At 39.1% G+C, this 23,633-nt stretch overlaps 1 protein-coding gene across 1 annotated transcript in view; it reads left to right on the top strand.

Annotated features, from left to right (window-relative positions):
• LOC127630525 (double C2-like domain-containing protein beta) overlaps positions 1–23,633 on the top strand; it is a 352,764-nt gene that overhangs the window by 6,477 nt on the left and 322,654 nt on the right. Inside the window, exons 3-6 of the mRNA XM_052108114.1 lie at positions 6,575–6,666; positions 6,876–7,019; positions 9,282–9,411; positions 13,615–13,701. Of these exons, the coding sequence (XP_051964074.1) occupies positions 6,590–6,666; positions 6,876–7,019; positions 9,282–9,411; positions 13,615–13,701 (438 nt within the window). The 5' untranslated portion in view covers positions 6,575–6,589. The remainder of the gene's footprint in view (positions 1–6,574; positions 6,667–6,875; positions 7,020–9,281; positions 9,412–13,614; positions 13,702–23,633) is intronic.

A 23,633-nucleotide genomic window follows, 5' to 3' on the forward strand; every position in this document is an offset into this window, starting at 1 on the left:
CAATTTGCCCCTGGGTGCTTCGGCAGCGCAGAAAAAAACTCTAAAGAGTTATTTAAAGAGTGATTTCTCTAAAGAGTAAATTTTCACTAAAAGAGCAATACACAGCGGCGTTGAACGTCCTTTTCAAGACACGTATTTTTAAAGATGCCTTTCCACCCGTGTAGTTCCTGGATGCGGTAGAGAGCTCTCCGCTTCAGACGGCCACAGAGCCCGGTATCTGATGCGGATGACGCCGCCTTCGGGCCAGCACGCCCAGGCTGAGGCTGACACTCAGATGACCGACATGCTTTCCCGGGCCGCCGCCAGCGTGGGTTTGGACTGGAACCCTCCGTCCTCCCTACAGCCATCGCGGTTGGATGACTGGTTCCTGTGGTCTGGGCGCCACTCACAGGATAGGGCTGTTGCGCTCCACCTGTGTCCCGGAAACCCTACAACCTGGCGGGGTCGCCCTGTGCTCCCTTCCAAGGCCTGTAGGACAACATCCTCGCTGACCACGAAGGCCTACAGTGCCGCCGGACATGCCACGTCCGCCCTGCACGCCATAGCCCTCCTGCAAGTCCACCAGGCCAAGGCGCTCAAAGAGCTGCACGTGGGTAGCCCTGATCCCGATGTGCTGCAGGAACTGCGCTCAGTGACCTACCTCTCCCTTAGAGCCACGAAAGTCACAGCACAAATTGTGTGCTTTTCCACTCCTCGGATCCCTGGATGATTCCTCCCTAGCCCTTGTGGGTCCGCAGTTCAGCGGAGGAACTCGCCGACCCAATCCACTGCGGGTACTTAATCTACCATGTACTGGAATAGGTGCTCCACAGGTTAAGGACTCCTACGCGGACTCCCCCTGTGTGTATTATCCGCGGTACGGTCCCCTTTCAAAAGTGGACCTGCATTTTCCTTAGGCAGTCCCTGGCTACCCTCTGGTTGCCGTGATGTAGCAACTCCCCCCTCCTTGAGGCTGGATCTAACACTGCGCCGCTTTCCACATGTCGCCTAAAAACCCATGTGACGTATTCACCATGCTTACCTCCCCTTCCAGGCAGGTGTGGTCTCCGCAGGGTCTTTTCCCCATGAAAGAATAGGAAACTGGGTAAGACCCCCTTCCCTTGATGCATGTAAGGGCCCTAGCTGTTTATTGCTCTATGCGAGAAACACAGAGAGAAAAGAGGCCCAGCCAGGCACAACTGGTCGCCTGTGCACGTAAAATGCCTGCCTGCTCCTGTGTCAGCAGAACACGTACACGGCTCGGTGATTTAAATTGGACCCCTAGTGTCGCTTCTCCAACACAATGTCGAGAGAGCGACAGACGGGGAATGTCTAGGTTACGGATGTAACCTCCGTTCCCTGATGGAGGGAATGAGACGTTGTGTCCTTCCGGCCACGTCGCTGAGCCGAGCCACTGTAGTGGCCAGACCATTTTTGGCTCCTCAGAAAAATCCTGAATGAACTCATTGGCCTTTTTTCATAGATCAGATGCGTATTCGGTGCTCAAGAGAGACCCCTAGTTTCGCTTCTCCGACACAACATCTCGTTCCCTCCATCAGGGAATGGAGGTTACCTAGACATTCTTAATCTTATGTGTTGTTTATTGACCAACATTAGTATATACACACAAAAAATATTCTGTAAATTGACATCATTGTGCTTTTTTATTATTATTATTATTATTATTATTATAATGTTACTATCATGATATACCATAGTCTGGATGTTATAACTTATATACATGAATTAACATATGAATATATGTACTGTATTCGATACAAAGCATATAAGTGCTGGATCTCTGTTCTCCCCCTTCATCGCTGCTTGGCTGGGGTGAAATGAAGCCATGTCACATGAAAGATAAAAGATAAAAAAACATTTTTGGATCTGGTAAGTAAACAGCAGTATCACTTTTTCTAGATTTATAAATAGAAACAAACATTTGCTGGCTTTTGTCGCATCCGTGCAGCACACTGTCTGAAAGTAAATGGGATTTTGGTCACAAAGGTAGCTGGATCATACAGTGATGTCACATGTAACAGGTCAATATGCTCAAGCTTTACCATGAATAGTTTTTATTTTTGGTATATGCATGTATTGAGTGTATAGGAAATTAATATAATAATACCCGATTAATAATAGCTACAGGAAATGACAGTTCTTTATAGGCCTCTGTAGTATTATTATTAATATGTTGTGTGTGTGTGTGTGTGTGTGTGTGTGTGTGTGTGTGTGTGTGTGTGTGTGTGTGTGTGTGTGTGTGTGAGCGTGTATTTATCACTTTGTGGGGACCAAATGTCCCCATAAGGATAGTAAAACCCGAAATGTTTGACCTTGTGGGGACATTTTGTCGGTCCCCATGAGGAAAACAGCTTATAAATCATACTAAATTATGTTTTTTGAAAATGTAAAAATGCAGAAAGTTTTCTGTGAGGTTTAGGTTTAGGGATAGGGTTAGGTTTAGGGGATAGAATATAAAGTTTGTACAGTATAAAAACCATTATGTCTATGGAAAGTCCCCATAAAACATGGAAACACAACATGTGTGTGTGTGTGTGTGTGTGTGTGTGTGTGTGTGTGTGTGTGTTAATACTTAAAAGAAAATGCGAGGAAGAGAAAGACTGAAATTTAAGGTTAAATGACTGGTGTAATGATCACTTTTGATCTTTCGTACCTGCATTACATAAGGGGTATAATGCAAATGCACATATTACAGAACACTTTTCTAAAGTATATAGATGGAGCCCAGATGGTCTGCCAGAAAAAACATAATAAATAACACACTGACAAATCATCATTAGTCTACAAATTTACGTATGAGGCTAGACTATCCAGAAGTTTAATAAAAATATTATAAAGCGAGATGGCATGCTAACTCAAGCAATCCAGACTGATGTAAGAAATTAGGAACAGAATGTGTGTTGTACATTCAAAGTTCACTATATTTTCATTCAACACTAGTACAAATGTGCAAGAGAAAGTGAAATATTATTATAATAAATATAATAAATATTATCAAACAGCCAAGGCATGCAACACACTTACAAAATGGGTAAAGGCGACTGTTGTTTCTGTCAGCCGTAGGTCTGTATTACTTCACTTATTTATAGTAACAACAAGAGGTAGATATCTACCCGATTCATATTACCTTGGATGTAGGCTAATGATAAAACACACTCTGTTGTTCTCTGAAGGCAGAGAGAATATATATATATATATATATATATATATATATATATATATATATATATATATATATATATATATATATATATATATTTAGGCACTTGTGAAAAATTTGCATAGTGAGGATGTCTTCAAAAATAATGACATTAATAGTTTTCATTTATCACTTAATGTCATACAAAGCCCAATAAACATAAAAAAATATATGAATATTCAGTGTGACCACCTTTGCCTTTAAAACAGCACCAATTCTCCTAGGTACATCGGGACAAAGTTTTTCTTGGTTGTTGGCAGACAGGATGTTCAAAGCTTCTTGGAGAATTAAGTTCTTCAATTTATTTCTGACTCAATTGCTTCTGTCTCAATATGTAATCTCAGACTGACACAATGTTCAGTGGGGGGCTTTGTGGGGGCCATGACGTCTGTTACAGGGCTCCCTGTTCTTCAATTCTAATCTTTTCTATTTGCAAAAGTAATGTTTGTGAGAATAAAATTTATTTTTCGTATTGACAAATTTAAGCTGAAGATATAAACAAGAGAGCGATGGATTACATCGACGCTCGTTTGCTCTTCCTTGCATTCCCGGATGTCATCCTCAAATTTTGCCACCTGAATTTTTCAACCCGTATTCAACAACCTGAATTCTGAGATCTGCAATGACCTGAAATCTGCCAACAAAACCCTTCATCAGCCAATTAACAAGGACAATTGCACCTATGTGATCTTCTGCAGTTAATCCAGGATGGACTTCAAAGACATTATTCATTAATCTTACAGTTCAAACAAAATCGATGTTTAAACACTGACCCTTAACACTTACTTAGTTTAATAATTTTAAACCATGACTTTAACTATACATTAAGTAATATTTACATTATATTCCTGATGTTAGCCAGAGGGGAACTGGCCCCCACAGTGAGTCTGGTTTCTCCCAAGGTTATTTTTCTCCATTAATCAACATCTTATGGAGTTTTGTGTTCCTTGCCACAGTCACATTCAGCTTGCTCACTAGGGTTATTAATACAATTACTATTTAATTACTTATTTTTAAACTAGATAAACAATCGTATTTTATCTAATTACACAATGATGATTAATCAACATTATAGACATTAGTTTTATCGTCTTTTAATGCCTGATCTTCTGTAGAGCTGCTTTGAAATGATGTGTGTTGTGAAATGCGCTATACAAATAAAATTGACTTAACTTGACTTGACTTGAAATCCACCTCTTGAATAATTAAAACTTGAATTTCACAACCTATACAAAATATTTTCAAATATTTAAAATTAACAGCAAAAGCTTTCAATGACATCAAATTACACCCAGTCTTTTTTCAAGATCATAAATTCAGAGGCTTTTCAAAATTCAAGTTCTGGTGATATAAAAATGATGTCATAGAGAAACCCATACACAAGAACACACAGTTGAACCCAAAGAACACAATTCAGTGTTCCAGTAGTATCATCATTCAATGGCTTAACAGACAGCATTTCATTTTGTTGAAATCATTTTTTGAGCAGTTTTTTGTGTTAACTGAATTTAATGACAAGCACATAGTATCCAGTATCTCTCTGTGGAAGCAGAATTTTTGTAGTTTGAGTACAGTCGAAATGTGTAAGGGGACAGTTTTTGACTAATATTAAATAAATAACTAATCACTGTGATTTTGACAATCTTGGAAGCTGGTCTGGTATAAATTGGGTGTAAAACATACACTGCATACTGACTTCTAATGTTGTTGTAATGATGTCACAACCAGCCTGTTTTAGGGCCCCCCACTTCAAAACCGGTTCTGGCACGGTGACCACTGCACATGTTCATTTAATTTCGATCTTGTGTTTGAAGGAATGTGCATTGTGCAATTCAAAAAGTACTCAAAATAATGTTTTAATTATAATTTTTAAGACATAAGAAAAACATAGGCCTACAGTATATATATATATATATTAGGAAAATATCATATTAATAATAAAAATTTGTAATGATCAAATTTTCTCTGTGTGCATTTGAAGATTCAATTAGTACATAGATATGTTAATTATTTGTAGTATACTTATCATGAAATAAATGCATTTTAAATACCATTTGGTATATACATTTTTCACTAAGGTACTTCTGTTTGACCAGTAAAGTGCTTCTAAGTACATAAAAATTGTGGTTTATCACAAATTAAGATTTACTGTTGTTGTAATTTGTTTGATCGATTACTTTTTTTGCTGGCTTTTTTGGATGTTTGTGTCTGTTGCACAGCCTCTTTTATTAAATTTGACTTTACCTCATTTATTATTTATTTATTAAATAGGAACCTCCCAGTACCACAACATAGGAGCATGTATATTATTCTATTCAAGTCAATGTACTATTATTTTCATAATTTAGGCTTAAGTGAAAATGGGTTAGTGTTTGGTCTCTGGAACAGTCATCTGGCAGGTGTTGCCGAATGAATAATCCAATAATCATGAGAGCCATGTCTCTCTACTTTTACATAAGAATTGAATGTAAGCTCTATCACAACAAACTGTCAAAAACATTGAACTGCTCTTAGTTTGTGCACTGATGTTCAAGCTTCCAGGAATAATATATATTAAAGGGAGAGTTCACCTAAAATTATTTCATCATTTACTCACTCTCATGTCATCTATCATCTTTTTTTTTCTGCTGAAAACAAAAGATATTTAGAAGAATATTTCAGCGCTGTAGGTCCTCACAATGAGCTCCAAAAAGCACATAAAGGCAGCTTAAAAGTAATCCATAAGACTTCAGTAATTTAACCAATGTCTTCTGAAGCGATCCAGTTGGTTTCGGGTGAGAACAGACCAAAATATAACTCCTTTTTCATTGTGCATCATTTTAAGCTCTATTTCACATCCTATAGCACCATCTTGCTTTCTGCGTGTGCGTCAAGAACTAGGAAGTGTAATCAAGCTTGAAGTCTCGAGACAGCAATGACAAGATGTACAGTGAAAAAGCAGTTATACTTTGGTATGTTCTCACCCTAAACTAACTGGATCGCTTCAGAAGACATTGATTAATCCACTGGAATTTTATGGATTAATTCCTTGATGTGCTTTTTGGAGCTTAGAAGGCCTGATGGACATTCACTTGCCTTGTATGGACCTACAGAGCTGAGATATTCTTTTTAACATTTTTCGCTTGTGTTCTGCAGAAAAAATAATGTCATACATGACTGGGATGGCATGAGGGTAAGTAAACCCTCGGGTGAACAAGGTTGGGTGAACTATCCCTTAAATGGTCGCAATTAATTATATCGTCTCAAGCTTATTACTTTCATTACTCTTGTAATTTTGTAATGTTTATAACATAGTATGCTTTAAATCATCTGATTATCTGTATAATGATTTTTTAAAGCCTTGTTTTTTCCACTTATTATCCTAAACTTTTACAGTTTCAAGCACAAAACATGACTGACTCGATGTTTGGCAATGACAATGACCAGTGGGTGTGCCCCAATGACAGACAACTAGCCCTTAGAGCAAAGTGAGTAACGGTTTTATGTTTAAACCTGCTATATGGTTTACATTACTGAATGTCAATTGATGAGTCATATTTAGTCTAATGAACATGTTGGAACAGACAGATAGTATTTTTAACACTGTGTCAACATGTTTATCCAACTTATCACTTATTTTCTAAATGATCTGCTACTGATGGGTGATTAATTTTTTGTGCATCTTTATTCTGTCCAGGTTACATTCAGGCTGGTCCTTCCACACATTTCAGACTGAGAGACTGAGGAAAGCTCAGACACTTAAGAAAACAGAGCTGGATGTAATCATGAGTGTCATCCACCGCTCTGAGCAACTCGAGCTCATTGAGCAACACAGGATTGGGTAAGCATTTTATCAGTATGGACCACATTTGTAAATTTTTGTGCCTTTTTGTGCCTTGTAAGACAACTTCCTTCCAGATAAACACTGTGATAGCTAATGTCTACATTTCAGAGCTCTTTCTCACAGAAGATGTTTAATTACAATGTTCTGTTTGGGGTCCCAGAAAAACCAGTGCCCCATTTAGTAGCTGAACAAACATTCTTGGCATTGAGGCACCAGGTTGGTGACTTATCCTAATTTTATGAGAACTAATTATAAACAAGAGTTCAATTTGATAACATATTTTAAATGTCCCTTTTCATCTGGAAAGCATCACAATCTAATTCAAATCTGTTAAACATCAAAGATCAGATTTCAAAACATTTTAAATCATAAAAGTCTCAAAGACATCTGCTGAATCTAGCAACATCTCCTCATCACTGACCCTCAACACTGGAGCCCCGCAGGGCTGTGTTCTCAGCCAATCCTGTATTCCCTGTACACACATGACTGTGTGGCAACACATAGCTCCAATGCCATCATTAAGTTTGCTGACGATACGACGGTGGTAGGTCTGATCACTGACAATGATGAAACACCCTACAGAGGAGGTGCACACTCTGACACGCTGGTGTTAGGAGCACAACATCTCCCTCAACGTCAGTAAGACCAAGGAGCTTGTAGTGAACTTCAGGAGAAAAGACAGGGAACACAGCCCCATCACCATTAATGGAGCACCGGTGGAGAGAGTCAGCAGTTTCAAGTTCCTCTGTGCCCACATCACTGAGGAACTCACAGGGTCCGTCCACACTGAGGCCGTTGTGAAGAAGGCTCACCAGCGCCTCTTCTTCCTGAGACGGCTGAGGAAGTTTGGAATGAACCAGCACATCCTCACACGGTTCTACACCAGTACTGTAGAGAGCATCCTGACTGGCTGCATCACTGCTTGGTACAGCAATAGCACCGCCCACAACCGCAAAGCCCTGCAAAGGGTGGCGCAAACTGGCAGAAACATCATTGGAGGTGACCTTCCCTCCCTTCAGGACATATATAACAGGCGGTGTGTGAAAAAAGCTCGGAGGATCATCAGAGACTCCAGCCACCCGACTCATGGGCTGCTCTCACTGCTACCATCAGGCAGGCGGTATCGCAGCATCAGGACCCGCACCAGCCGATTACATGACAGCTTCTTCCCCCAATCAATCAGACTTTTGAACACTTGATCTCTCACGATCAATAATCAGCACTGCACTTTATTAATCTTATATCTCACACTGGACTGTCAAATATATCCTCCACAATATAACTACTGTATATATATATATATATTTTTTGTATATACTATTTTTTTTTTTTATTGTATGTGTATTCTATATTGTGTGTATTGTTTACTGTACATTGTATATAATTATTGTGTTGTGTAAGGATGTGTACATTTGATATGTAAATTGTATTTTGTAAATATGTTGTTTATTGTAATTGGTATATGTCTCCTCACTGTCATGACTGCTATGTTGCTCGGAACTGCACACAAGACTTTCACCAACTGTTGCACTTGTGTACATGGTAATGTGACAATAAAGTGATTTGATTTGATTTGATTTGAATGTCTTATTGACATATGAGAGGAAATGTTTTATAATATCGCAGATGAACAAACTACGTAAAAAATATGACTTCCAGATGTATCACACACATCAAATAGATGTCTGGGTAATGTACGTGTGCTATCAGTCTTTGGGGTCCTAGAGATGCAAAACTTGAATAAATATAATGAATTGTCACATGCCTAGATTCTCTAATTGGTGAACACACTGTAGTAATACACTACTACCAGTTTTCTGGATTTTTGTTTCTGTTTTTTTGACTATGTGTTTTTGCTGGGGGCAAATTGACCCTAAAACACAAATAGGAGTTATTTTCTTGCATAACAATCACCTTTCTGAAACATGCACGCTTTGTGGTAAAACTTCAGGTTTAAAACATCAGTAATACCTACGGGCTTTGATTATGTCAGAGATAAGTAAAGAATTTGAAGCCAAAATAAAAGGTTAATTTTGAAAATGCATTTTTTTTTTTTTTTTAAAAACAACATGTATAGAGATCTCTGGGACCACAAACATTGAGAAGTCAACCTCATGACCATAAGGTTTAAATATCTTTAGATGTTTAGTCAAGCTTTACAGGAACTTTACATCCTGTCCAAGTACTTGATGATGTGTAATACGATGGCAAAGAAACAATGGTTGTTTTTATGAGTAAGCAATTATGTGCCTGTTTCAGGTGTCTAGTGGAGCGTCTGGAGAACATGAGGAGGTCTGCCATGGGGAATGGCCTGTCACAGTGTCTGTTGTGTGGAGACGTGTTGGGTTTGCTGGGCTCCCCGTCCGTCCTCTGTTTGGACTGCTGCATGGTACAAATTAGACTTTTTTGTACTTTTTTGAAAGCAACCCAGTTTCTTGTACACATATGCATAGAAATTTTTTGTTGTTGTTGTTGTCTTGGATCCATGCAGTAACACTATGACGCCACATGGTGGCAGCAGATATTTTATTATACGTTAGAAATGTATTGTTAACTTCCCTGCCTCCCGACATGTGCTACTCATGTTTTAACTTTACGTATCTGTTTTTACTGCTGGTGGCGCATCCTGAGCAAGTAACACAGATTGTCAGAACACTGGCTGAGAAATGGGGACGAACGAGCCGTGATAAGCTAACACAGGCCACAATACGGCGCCGCGATATGCCGAAGGGGGCCGCAATTATCCATGCACCTACCAACACCCTGACATCAATAATTCAACTTTTGGGCCGTTTTCTCTTCCCAGTCCTGCAGTTCTGTGCGGGTGGGGACAGAGCATCTGTTACAGGGACGCAGAGCTTAGATCAGTGATGCTTCCTCATGAAGCCCATAACCTGTGATCATTCCGAACAGCTGCTCTCTCTCTAGACCTCATTGGAATTACAATGGGTTTAGAACACACAAAGGCAATTAATGAAAATATAATAATTATTATATGATTGGTAATATCTCTGTGTTCAATCACAAGACCATCTGTTAAGTAGCTACACTGTGTTGATAATCTTTGTTAAATTGCTATATGGAGTCTGATGGGTTATTGTTGAACTTCTAGAAAGGACTGCCTTGGTATTTTAGTGCTTCAAACTTTATTTCAAAGTAACTTTTTAATTATACAGTTCTGCTTGGCAGTATTCTCATGGGAAATTCTACTTTTTAAATTTAGTTGGAAAACGTTGTTGATGAAATCATTTCAGCAATATATTGGGCTGTTGTAAACAACACATTAAAGCTGATTTCTGCAGCACTAAAATAATTGGGGGAAAAGTAACTGAAGAAAATGTGAGTATTGTGGTGGTGGGGGGGTGGAGGTTATACATTGCTATGGTTGCTTGGGTTTTCTGGATGGTTACTTACTGGCCCAAGTCAAAAGAGGACAGCCAGATCCCAAACTTGCAACACTGGTTGAGATTGGAAAGTCCTGCCTCTAAACAGAGCCCTTCAATCAAGGTCAGCCTACATGTTTAGCATAGCAATGCATAATGTGGGGGTCCTATAGGCATTCTATGATCAGTACACTGGCTAGGAGAAATTAGGCCATTTATTTTTAAAGGATTACTATTTTAGGAGATGCTTAAATATGCTTTATAAACTACTTTTGTGAGGAAACAGCTCATAACTTAATAAATTGATGCCTGTACACTAATCATCAACATATATTGCTCTAAACAATCCTTTTGTAATAAACTATTTGTGGAGTTTACTGTGATAAAATTGCGGTTTTATATGGGAAGATGTACACAATTTCGCGACAGGCAGGTGTCAGTTACGGCTCTGCCTATTTATTTGTATGGGATCTGCAAATGGTGACTTACTGTCGTAACACACTACTTGACCGTTACGCTATCTTCTCTGGTAAATCAATATAGAAGGTCTCTGCTGTAAGTTTCCTGATTGGTTAAAGATATGCCATTTCTGCCCTACAAGTGGCACCAAACAGAATTACAAAATAAATAAAATATGTTTTCAAACAGCCTTTGCCAACACCACTTTGACTCATCAAGCCCTTTCGCACTCTCTGATTCCCTATGAACAAATAAGCCATACTAAATAAAAGGAGATAAAGTTTAACATCACAATAAACAAGACCACATATACAGTACACACCAGACAGAGAGCGTGGCAAAGGAATCGGGCCATCTGATAACATCGGCGTATTGAACGGCAGCTGGGTGTGCGGGGCATCCAGCACATGAGGTAGGGTGGTTCTTCTGGTAACTAGTAAGCGCAACGAAAGCATAATTTCTGACCATGTTCACTCTGGTTTTTCACTGTGGTTTTTCAACACAAGCAAGTCTTCAAATTTTGACTTTAAAGAAAAAATTCACTAAAAAGTGAAAATGCTCCTAAAGTAATATTTAGGCAGCATATAATTATCCACACGACTCCAGTTGATAAATGAATGTCTTCTGAAACAAATCAATACATTTGTGTAAAAACGTAAATTGGTAATTAAAATGTTATTAACTTTTAAAAAATGCTTACTGCCATTAGCTGACACGAAGCATGTCGTAAGCGCGTCGGCGAGTTCATGCGAGAATTTGGAAGCGGAATTTATTTACAACAAGGATGAATGTCATGTAAGAGTTCGGCCATTTCAAACTGCAACAGAGCCCTTGATGGAATTTAAAGTTAAAAACGTTTTAATTATCAACTTGTTTCTTACATAAACCTATCAATTAGCTTTAGAAGACATTCATTGATTTATGCTGCCTAAATGTGACTTTTGGACTGTCAAAGTGCTGGTACCCGTGTACTTCCATTGTAAGGACCCGACAAAGCTCTATCTTCTAAAAATCTTCATTTGTGTTCTGCTGAAGAAAGATGTCATACTGGGATGGCATCAGGTTAATAGAGTAATGAGACAAATTTTTGGCTACCATCTGTTGTCAAAGCTAAATTTATTTTCCACTGTACACGTCTGCCATGGTTGTTTATTTTCCCCCGGCTGAACAGCTAGTTCAAGTAGCCATGCCCCAAACTCACGCTTTGAATGGGATGGGTGGAGCCGGCGGCTTAAAATATAAACATCAATGTTTTGATGGTGCCTTGGGGGCTCAGTGTTTATACTTTTGTGGTAGGTAAACCCATGAATGGCTTACTTGTAGTTGTCAATGAACAATAAACTTGTTTAGTAGAATGTTTTTTGACATAAAAAAAGTTACATACTTCACCTTTAACAGGTGTGGCCCAAGGGCAAGTTCTTTATTGCCCTGTGCAGAACCTAAGACAAGTTATTTCACAAAACTGCTATTTTAGCCTTACCTTATCTGTAGGGTAGTAGGGACTTTTATGCGTGGCATTTAAAAAATCGTTTGCAGCAGTTTTTAAAAATGGCAAACACTCAGGGATCTTTAGAAATGTTAAAAGAAAATTAAAGAGATTTTCTTTGTGGCATCTATCTCTCACTTTCTCTCTTTTCCACGCTCGCTCTCTGTGTCTCAAAGCAATTGAAGTATTTAGAAATTCTGCGAAAACGAAATTGCTGGCACTTCAGTCTAGTGTTTGTCCTCTATTACATAAAACCTGATTAAAGGTTCTTTGTCTCTTATTACAATGCCATACCCAAGCCCTCACCTTCAAATTGATTCTTTAAAACCAAGCCATCTGAAACTACAGTAAGATCTCCTGAGGTAATTGAATTTATTGTAGCATGGAGAGGGATGGTGCTTCACTCAATCAACAGGATTCTATACATTTAAAAAGGGACCTGTTTCATAACATTATGGAGAGTATACAGTAACTGAACTTCAGAGAATTAATTTGTTAATGTATTGTCAATCATCTTGCATGTAAAGTCCAGTGGTTTCATCTAAAGAACAGTGAAATAACAGTTCTGTTAACACATACGTGTATGTTGAATAGTCCAAAACCAGCCCAATACTAAAATTCAAGATATGCCACAGATTTTAGAATGCATGTTTTGCATTTTCAGATTTCCTGTCATTTGTAAACCTTCTAGATAACGTTTGTAGCAGGCTAGCAGTGTGAAACATCTGCAGATTTAAAAAAACATGGCATGTTCACAACTATTGAAAAAAGAGTCAGGCTTGAAACACGTAAGCTTAATCTCGTTGTTGAAAAATGTATTACAGAGACAAAATGCAATATACTGCATTTCAGCTGTGTAACTGCATACCATTTTGTGCAGCTTTTATATCTGGACCCCATTTCCTGCTACTAATCTCTACTTTCTACTGAGTCTGACACACTAATTCACCTGTAAATTCACCATTTTAAATGCTGCCTGTATCCATGAAAACAGAATGCATTATACTGTACCTGTTTTGAGTATTGGCTGGTGGTTGGTCAAACATACTTACATTCAATTCTGATTTGAGTAGCCCAATTCCATGGGAAAACTGCAGGCTTGGCAAACCTGTGATTGTGTTTCCATGGCAAAATAATATAACAAATAAGGATTTGACAAAATATTTGTTTTCATTTCACAGCAGTATTTTAGCCTATACATCTGTAATTGAAAGGGTGTGTGTTTATTTGCCCCACATTAATGATGTGTGTGTTTGTATTACAGAAGGTGTGCACTAAATGTGGGATCGAGACTACAGGCACTCAGAAAAGAGTTCAGTGGCTTTGCAAGATCTGCAGTGAACAGAGAGAGGTACAGTACAACACATTGTGAAGTCATGTGATGGTTGTTTCAACTTTCTAAAAAAACCTGGAAACAAAGTATTCAAGGTTAATAATGTGAGCAATGAAGAAGAAATAATCACAGATTTCCGACATGGATGTTAGTGGCATCAGATTTTTGATTGGGTATTCAGAGTTTTGTTTGAGTCACTTATTAGTAACCACATTGTTTCATATTAGTTGTTTTATTGAGTTACATTATGTCTTTGAGTCTGCACTTGGATGGGCAGAAATTCTGATCACAGAGTCTACACACATTCTTTCTGTATTTTTTTCTCTACAACCATTTGTAGATACTGCCGTAGTGTTATCTATCTTTTCAAGTCAATCTAATATTGTAATATAATCTCTTTCAGATAAACCTGCTCCTTAATGGCATGTAAAAAAAACAAAAAAAAAACAAAGTGGGTTTGCTTGCTTTACATGTTGGTCAGATGGTCTCTTCCAGTCTAAGTTGCCATTTCTTGGCCAGAATAATGCTGCGACGTGGAACAAACTGTAGGCCACGTGAGACTAGTTCAGGGTTAGAACATTAAATCAAAATTGCCCAATGCTTCAGCACAGCTTCACTATTGTATTTTTGTCACCTTAAATTCTACTTCATGAGATTTAAGATCAGAACAACAATAGTGAAAATAATGGTTGTTCTTTATGACAAAGGTATGACACCAATAATTAGATAAGTATTGAGTTGTCACTGTAAGGTGAATCAGGCCATATTGTTTGTGGTCAGACTGATGATGCACTGTCTAACATTAATAAGTGTGACGAGGATGCGTGCCTGGCCCAATCAGTGGGAGAGGGATAAAGGAGGAGCCGGGGATGCCAGAGAGAGAGAGAGAGAGAGAGAGAGAGAGAGACAGAGAGAGACACACACACACACACACACACACACACACACACACACACACACACACACACACACACACACACACAGAGCTGTGTGTGTGTGTGTGTGTGTGTCGAAGTGTGTTATATTTCAGTTTAGCATTTTATGTTGGAATTGAACTCTTGTTAATTGTTAATCCGGTTTCCACTTCCTCCTTTCCCGATGAAAGAGTGGCTTGTCTGTTACAAAAAGAAAATCTCATCTCCTTTCACAAGCCTAACACTTTGCCTTAGAGCTTGTGGAAAAATTAAATTGCTGCCTTTTGGTGTTGATTGGGGTTTGTGCAAGATTGTGTGTGTGTGTGTGTGTGTGTGTGTGTGTGTGTGTGTGTGTGTGTGTGTGTGTGAGGTTCAGGGTCATCATGAACACAGGAGATGAGAGATGAATAATTTAGCCTTCTGACCTCAGATGATTCAAAACCTCAGACTGATTGTAATGCAGCTTGAAACATTAAGTATGATCTTGTTAGATCATGTTGAGTACTTTCAAAATTAATAAATAAATGCAAATAGCTGATTCAGGTTTAGACTGTGCTCTAAATTTAGAAGCGTAACTCAGTGGTATGGTTGTTACTTCTGTTGCAAACTACTGAAACCTTGAAATCTTTAAAAACACCCTCGGAGCTTAAAGGGTTAAAGTGATAATTCACCCCAAAATTCTGTTGTCATATACGGATATTTTTAAGGATGTTGATGGACCAATGTTTAAACAAAAAGCTTTCGTATTAACAGCAAGAGTAATAACTCAATTCTTAGAATTTGCATTTAACTGCAGTAGTGCAAAGAGATGCATTGTCCTTTGTCATTTGGCTGATGAAGGCTGCAATTAATTTATTATCTATGTATTCCATTTTAAGAGTGTAGGCCATCCTTTGGCCAAAGAGATGCCGGCAAGGTTAAGACAGGGAAACAAATAGAATAATATTAGTGTAGATGCCATTCAATTTAAAATGTGTTTATGTTTCCGGCAGACCAAACTTATGCAGCAGACGTAACTTTAAGTTGATAGGTAAATTAGCTGTATGCCTTGCTGAAAAGAGGAGTCTTTAGTCTAGATATAAACTGAGAGAGTCATGAACCATCTTCTGAAGAAACATATTCCATAGTTTAGGAGCCAAATAAGAAAAGAATCTACCTCCTTTTGTGGATTTTGATATTCTAGGTATTATTAACAGGCCAGAATTTTTGCAATCTTAGTGAACGTGATGGAATATAGCGTGATAGGTCACATAAGTACTGAGGAGCTAGACCATTCAAAGCTTTGTAAGTAGTTAGAAGTATTTTATAATGAATAACAGGTAGCCAATGGAGCGACGCTATAATTGGGCTGATATGCTCATGTTTCTTGGTTCTAGTCAGCACTCTAACTGCTGCGTTTTGAACTAACTGAGGTTTATTTATGGAACCAGCAGGACATCCTCCCAGTAATGCATTAGAATAATCTATCTTGAGGTCAAGATCACCTGAAATAGTTTTTCGGCATTAGAAACAGAGAGCATGTGGTTACAATATTTCTGAGATGGAAGAATGCTGTTCTACAAACATTGGAAATGTCAAGTCAAGTCAAGTCAAGTGGTTTTTATTGTCGTTTCAACCATATACAGTTAGTACAGTACACAGCAAAACGAGACAACGTTCCTCCAGGACCATGGTGCTACATAAAAACAACAAAGGACCAACACAGGACCACATGAGACAACACAACGAAATAAAATACCTATATAAAATACCTATATATATATACCTATATAAAGTGCACGTGCAAACATGTGCAAAAAGTATGGGACAATACGACAAATTTCTGACAATGAACAGGACAATAGACACAGTGCAGCGAAGACCAGTACTCAGTAGTGCAAAAAGATGACAGTTTCTAAAAATGTAAACATAACATACTATGAGATAATGTTCTATGCACATAGCAGTTATTGGAGTAGCAGACAGTTATAAAGTGACAGTTATTAAAGTGCAACTCAGGACACGTGTGTGTCAAACCAGTCTCTGAGTATTAAGGAGTCTGATGGCTTGGGGGAAGAAGCTGTTACACAGTCTGGCCGTGAGGGCCCGAATGCTTCGGTACCTCTTGCCAGACGGCAGGAGGGTAAAGAGTTTGTGTGAGGGGTGTGTGGGGTCGTCCACAATGCTGGTTGCTTCTATGGATACAGTGTTTTTGTAAATGTCTTTGATGGAGGGAAGAGAGACCCCAATGATCTTCTCAGCTGTCCTCACTATCCTCTGCAGGGCTTTGCGGTCCGAAACGGTGCAAGTCCCAAACCAGGCAGTGATGCAGCTGCTCAGGATGCTCTCAATAGTCCCTCTATAGAATGTAGTGAGGATGGGGGTTGGGAGATGTGCTTTCCTCAGCCTTCGAAGAAAGTAGAGACGCTGCTGGGCTTTCTTGGTGATAGAGCTGGTGTTGAGGGACCAGGTGAGGTTCTCCGCCAGGTGAACACCAAGGAATTTGGTGCTCTTGACGATCTCCACAGAGGAGCCGTCGATGTTCAGCGGAGTGTGTTCACCTTGTGCTCTCCTAAAGTCAACAACCATCTCTTTTGTTTTGTCGACATTCAGGGACAGGTTGTTGGCTCTACACCAGTTTGTCAGCCGCTGCACCTCCTCTCTGTATGCTGACACGTCGTTCTTGCTGATGAGACCCACCACGGTCGTGTCATCGGCGAACTTGACGATGTGGTTCGAGCTGTGCATTGCTGCACAGTCGTGAGTCAGCAGAGTGAACAGCAGTGGACTGAGCACACAGCCCTGGGGGGCCCCAGTGCTCAGTGTGGTGGTGGTGGAGATGCTGTTCCCGATCCGGACTGACTGAGGTCTCCCAGTCAGGAAGTCCAGGATCCAGTTGCAGAGGGAGGTGTCCAGGCCCAGCAGGTTCAGCTTTCCAACCAGGTGCTGGGGAATGATTGTGTTGAATGCTGAGCTGAAATCTATGAACAGCATTCGAACGTATGAGTCTTCAATAGACTCATACGTTCAATAATGTGGTTTTCAATAGACAGATTGCTATCAAATATAGCACCTAATTTCTTCACTGTAGAAGATGATGTGACCGAACATCCATCGAGAGTAAAATTTTATTTTTGCATCTTATTTTTAGAGGGTTTTTATCCAATAATTAGTACCTCTGTTTTGTCAGAATTGAGAATTTCTAGCCATCGAGTCTACAGATAATATTGATACACTCTGTTATCTTGGAGAATTGTGAAATTTCATCTGGTTTGAGGAAATATAAAGTTGACCAAAATCCAAAACTCACCAAATCCAATCAGGCTTCATTAGGGTTAAGAGGTATCAAGATGCTGATTACCAACTTTCTCTATCAATTTGGAGTTTGATCCTGAGGTTAAGATTAGTTCACACATTCACACTTTTCTGATATATTTGATGAATATAAAACAGGAATGTAATTTCTCTCCTTGGCATAAGCCCCATATGGCAGTCCGAAGTTGTTGTTCTCGGAACCATCAGATCCTGCCCGAGAAATGAGGCAGGGGTGATGAGCCTACACCAAAAGAGAGAAATAAGATATTACCCCAAATGAGAAGATCCTGTCAGGTTATGAACCAGGTCTTGTGTTTGGTATTCAATCTAGAGAAGAGAAGAGGAGATGTGAAGATCTAGAATTGACACTTGGCATAAAATATTCCATATCCCTGACATGGTTGTTCAATGCCTTTGCAGTAGGAAAAGCTGTGCTTGCGTTTACTTATGCTTTTATGAGTTTTATGTCCTCAAATTTAAATGTTTTTTATTTATTTTTTTCCCTTTTTTTCTTGTCCTCAAGTAAGATTTTTGGCCCTCTGTCGAGGAGCCCCTGGTTGTGTGTAATCTTTGCCAAAGATGAACAACGTGGTATGAGGCCCTACGTTAGGCCAGCGTTGTTGTGCAGTATCTTTGTTAAAAGATAAACATCATTTGATTATAAACCCTCCGATGAGGACAGGCATTGTTTGGAGTATCTTTGCCAAAAGATGAACAATATAACGTAAAGCTATACGATAATGGCGACGTTGTGTGCATTACTCTTCTTTGAAAGAAAACAACAAGTAATTATGAACCCTTCAATGAGGGCAGGCATTGTTTGGAGTATCTTTGTAGAAAGATGAACAACGTAGCATAAAGCCATACAATAATGATGACGTTGTGTACAATACCCTTCGTTGAAAGAAAACAACTTTTGATTATGAACACTCTGACAAGGGCATGCATTGTTTGGAGTGTCTTTGCTTAAGGATGAACAACGTAGCATAAAGCCATATGATAATGGCGAATGTTGCATGCAATACCCTTCATTGAAAGAAATCCCAAGAGGCTCGAGCCCTCCAAAGAGAGCGGCCATTGTTTAATGGTTATCTTTACCAAAAGGTGAACAGCATGCATAAAACCATACGATAATGGCGATATTGTTGTGCAATACCCTGTGTTGAAAGATATCCCGTGTTGTTATGAGCCATCTGTCGAGGGCGAGCAAGGCTTGTGCACTACCTATGCATAGGAAAGCCATGCTGGGATTGTGAAAGCCTTGGTGAGGAGGGTGGATGTGGTTATGCTAGTGTCCTTGCAAGACAATAGATGGCTTAAATTTGATAAGTGTGGGAAAGATGTTGATGGGTAGTGAGGCCCCCAACTGCCACCAGATAGGTATAAAACTTATGGCTGAGGAGCATGAGCATGGGCATCTATCCTTGAGCATGTTTAATGATTGAGGTTTGGGTCAAGTATATTTGTGGAGGAAGAGGAAGACCAGCGCCCGAGCATCTGATTGTGGGTTCTTGATGAGCAGCCATTGTGGCCGCACCAATTCTGAAAGAGTGCCTCAAGACTAGGGGAGGGGCTGCAATATTTGAGGGATCAGATGTGAATTGTGAACTAGTTTTCCGAATATGTGGGGGGTATCGGGCAGGAGGAGCTGGAGGTTATAGATAACGTTATGCTACAGCCACATCCCAGGTGGTATGTTTAGGACTGTTTTAGAGAAAAGAGGTGAAATGAGCGTGGCTGGGCGAGTCCTTTCTGAATGAGTTTTAGCGGAATCTAAGGGGAGGAGTGAGGGGCATAGACCAGCAGTAGGTTCGAAATGTGTGAGCAGAGGATATTAATATGCTGGCGAATGGACATGACGATGGAACTGCTGAATGAGATAGAGAGTAACGATGAACTGAAAACCTGGGAATGTGCTTGACTGAGAGAATGGGGTTCAGTTGGAGCTCTGCCAAGTCAAATATCTCAGATGGGGCTAAGGAGCCTACAGGAGGACAGCCTTTGTTACAACGGTGGTAGTTGAGTCTCAAATGACGATACGTTTGGGTGCCAGTGGGGGACCCCATAATTCACTGGCGAAGATGATGGGGTGATTTAGAAGATGCGGATGAAGGGGAGCTGCCGTGAGTTAAAATTTTGTCTGGCCATTTCCCTGCAAATCATGATCCTATTCGGTTGCCTCAGGAACTTTGGAGGGTGCGTGTGTATGAAAAGGGAGGTTTCAGGGTTTTGTTATGGAAAAGGGGGAAACTGTTCCAGTGATTAGCCACAGGGATCAAATCTGAGGTCAGAGCAGCAACGGTTGTCAATAGATACATTGTCAAGTGTTATCGACGAAATGCTAGCATGAGGCAAGAGATGGAACGGCCTTGATGAATGATGCACATACGAAATAGGTGGCCCAAAGGGGTGGGAGATTGAATGTGAAACTGGAACTGCTCGGTAAGGAGGAAATGTGAACAAATGATAGGTCTAGTAGATGGAGAGGTGGGGAACTTGCATCTGTGGGAAATGGCATAATTTTTTTTTATTTTTGTTAGTCTGTAAAACCAGCAAGACCATGCATGGTCCATGACATGCAGCTCCAATGGACTGAATTTCGGTATCTGCTTCGAGAACACCAATCCGGCACTGTGATGTCCAAAGGAATGAATCCTACTTCCTGCTGCTAGATGAGAACTGCCCTGAAAGCAAATTCTTAAAAAAAATAAATAAAATAAAATAAAATAAAATATATATATATATATATATATATATATATATATATATATATATATATATATATATATATATATATATATATACACACACACACATACATACACATCAAATGGAGTGAAAAATGAAAACATTTATAACTTTAAAATCAATAAAGCATTTGGCAACATAGTGACATGACTGTTAAGCTCATAATGAGCTTTGAAATTTGGAACAATGCTTGAAAATCCCCATAGATTGAAACATGGTCCGAACAGAGATGAAAGTGAATGATTTATGAAGACACATACGATACAAATTTGTGCACTTTAATGATGCCTGAATTAATAATACAACGTAAATATGCAGTGAAATAAGGCACAGAATGGATTACACTGGTAATGAAATTATCTGATGAATAAGGGAATGCAGTGTATAGCCTACCGCTACGTGTCAGAGGCGCGCCACAACAGTTGTGCTTCCGATGAGAACATGGAAGTAGACGTATAGATGTATATTTTCCAAAGCGGCATTAATGCACCCTTGCGCTCAGGTAGGTAACACCACTCAAAATGTTGTACCGAACAAATTAAGTTAATTATTTCATGAAGGACCCTTTCACAAGACTTTAGAGAAGGCTACATTTAAACTGATGTCATGCTCCCTTCAGAGTGCCCTCATCACGAGCTCTGTCTTTCATAGTGAGTAGGGCATGGGGATGATACTTTGTATTGAAATTCACCTGCTATGTGATTTTGAGTGAAGAGTGACCAACTAAATAGGGATATCTTACTGAATGGAGCGATGAGACCCATACAGTGAGCACTGTCTGCACTTATATAGTGCCTTTTTTAACCTTAGAAGTTACCAAAGCGCTTTACACTGTGTCCCATTCTCCCATCCACACACACATTCACACTCACATTCACAAACCAAGAAATGAAATATTGGCTTTTGATATTGATGCAGATGTGTTAAGATGAACAGACAGCATAGGCAACAGAAGGCCTAAACCAATGACTATAATCTGAATGCATTTGATGAATATGATTGAGAACTTTTTTCTTATTTCTGATGAAACTCAGCTGCTGCATGAGCCGATGACTTGGCGAGAATGCACTCTTTCCGCGCTGGGTCATCAAATTGGACTCAACATCAGAATGTGCTAAAGAATGATGTTGCCGTGTTAGCACACCGAAACAGCAATGTGATAGATTGTGAGCAGACTTATAAAGCAATGGCTTTCATGTGATTGACTAGGAGTTACCTAGCTAATGGTGCAATGATGTACAGCTGCTAGTCTTCCCACTAGAACTGTGCTGCGCTTACATTTCTTGCTATACATTCTGATAATAAATAGCTAATTTTGTAAATTTATAAAATTGTCTCTTTGAAGTGCACTTTAAATTGGAGTGAGAGATACTGGGGAGGTGACTGTCACTTTGCTCACAGCTGATTGGTATCCAGAATCTGGATGAGATCTCGGATCAGGAACATAACCTGCCCCAGAGCAGGTTCGCCGATTAGCATATGCTACTATACCAAGAAACCCAGATGAAAGCCTATACACTTTACTGGTACTGCAAATTCAGAGTTCACTTAAACTAAGTTTAAACGTATCTAGCTAGCTGCTTAATCCTGCTTTGTAACACAGGCCACATGATCAAGCTGTGATTTCTTGATAAGTGGTTTAATAATTACTATCTTAAATTTTCTTGGGACATGCCCTAAGGATAACGAGGAGTTAATAACATTAATAAGAGGTTCTGAGATTACAGGAAACACCCCTTTTAATAGCTTGGTTGGTATTGAATCTAATATACATGCTGTTGATTTTTATGTTTTGATAAGTTTGTTTAGCTCTTCCTGTCCTATAACAGAAAATTGTTGGTTGAGGGCAATAATATTAGACTGTCTTCAGAGGTGCAATTGCAGATGGTTACATAATTCCAATTATGTTTTTGGTGATTTAAATTTTATCAGTAAAGAAATTCATAGTCATTACTACTGTGCTGTGATGGAATATCTGGTTCAGTTGAAACTTTATTCCTTACTAATTTATCCACAGTACTGAATAAACACCTAGGATTATTGTGGTTTTCATGAGTTTGCTAAAATATGCAGACCTGACAGCTTTTAGAGTCTTTCTGTAGCTAGAGACACTATCATTCCATGCACCACGAAAGACCTCTAATTTTATACTCTTCCACTTGCACTCCATTTTTCGAGCTGCTCTCTTGAGAACATGAGTATGATAATTGTACCACAGTGTGGGGCTTTTCTCTTTCATTTTCTTTAATCAAAGGGGGCGATGCTATCAAGAGTGCTAGAGAAGACTGAATCTATATTTTCTGTGATTACACAAGTTCTTCAAATTTTTTGGTTTACTGAATATTTGAGACACATCCAGAAGGTTATAAGTGAAGCTATCTTTAGTGGTTGAATGAAAAATTCTACCTTTGCTAAGGGTAGCATGCAAGATATGAGGTAATAATCACTCTGAGGCAGAATTGATACATTATCAACATCAATTCAATATGACAGAATTAAATCTAGCACATGATTATGGCAAAGAATTGATCCTATCATATTTTGTCTGACCCCAACAGAGTTGAGTATATCAATAAATGCTTATCACTTATTCACATTTTCTATGTGAATTTTGAAGTCACCAATGACTTAGTAACTACTAGTAACTACTAGACATAGTAACTACTAGATCTGATAGAAAATCAGCAAATTGTCTAAGGAAATCAGAATATGGCCCTGGTGGTCTATATACTGTAGCAAGAACAAAAGACGATAGAGATTTTTTATTAATATCTGATGATAAGACTTTAAGCATTATCAGTTCAAAATAATTGAACTTATATTCTGACCTCTGAGTAACACCAAAAACATGACTGTAAATTGTAACAACACCCCCTCCTCGATCATTTTATAGCAATAACCTTGGGGAGTAGACTCATTTAAGCTAATATATTCAACTTGTTTAAAGCCAGGTTTCAGTCAAACAGAGCGAATCTAAACAATGATCTGATATAC

This window comes from Xyrauchen texanus, chromosome 3, assembly GCF_025860055.1.
Source record: "Xyrauchen texanus isolate HMW12.3.18 chromosome 3, RBS_HiC_50CHRs, whole genome shotgun sequence".
In the NCBI taxonomy this organism is placed as follows: domain Eukaryota; kingdom Metazoa; phylum Chordata; class Actinopteri; order Cypriniformes; family Catostomidae; genus Xyrauchen; species Xyrauchen texanus.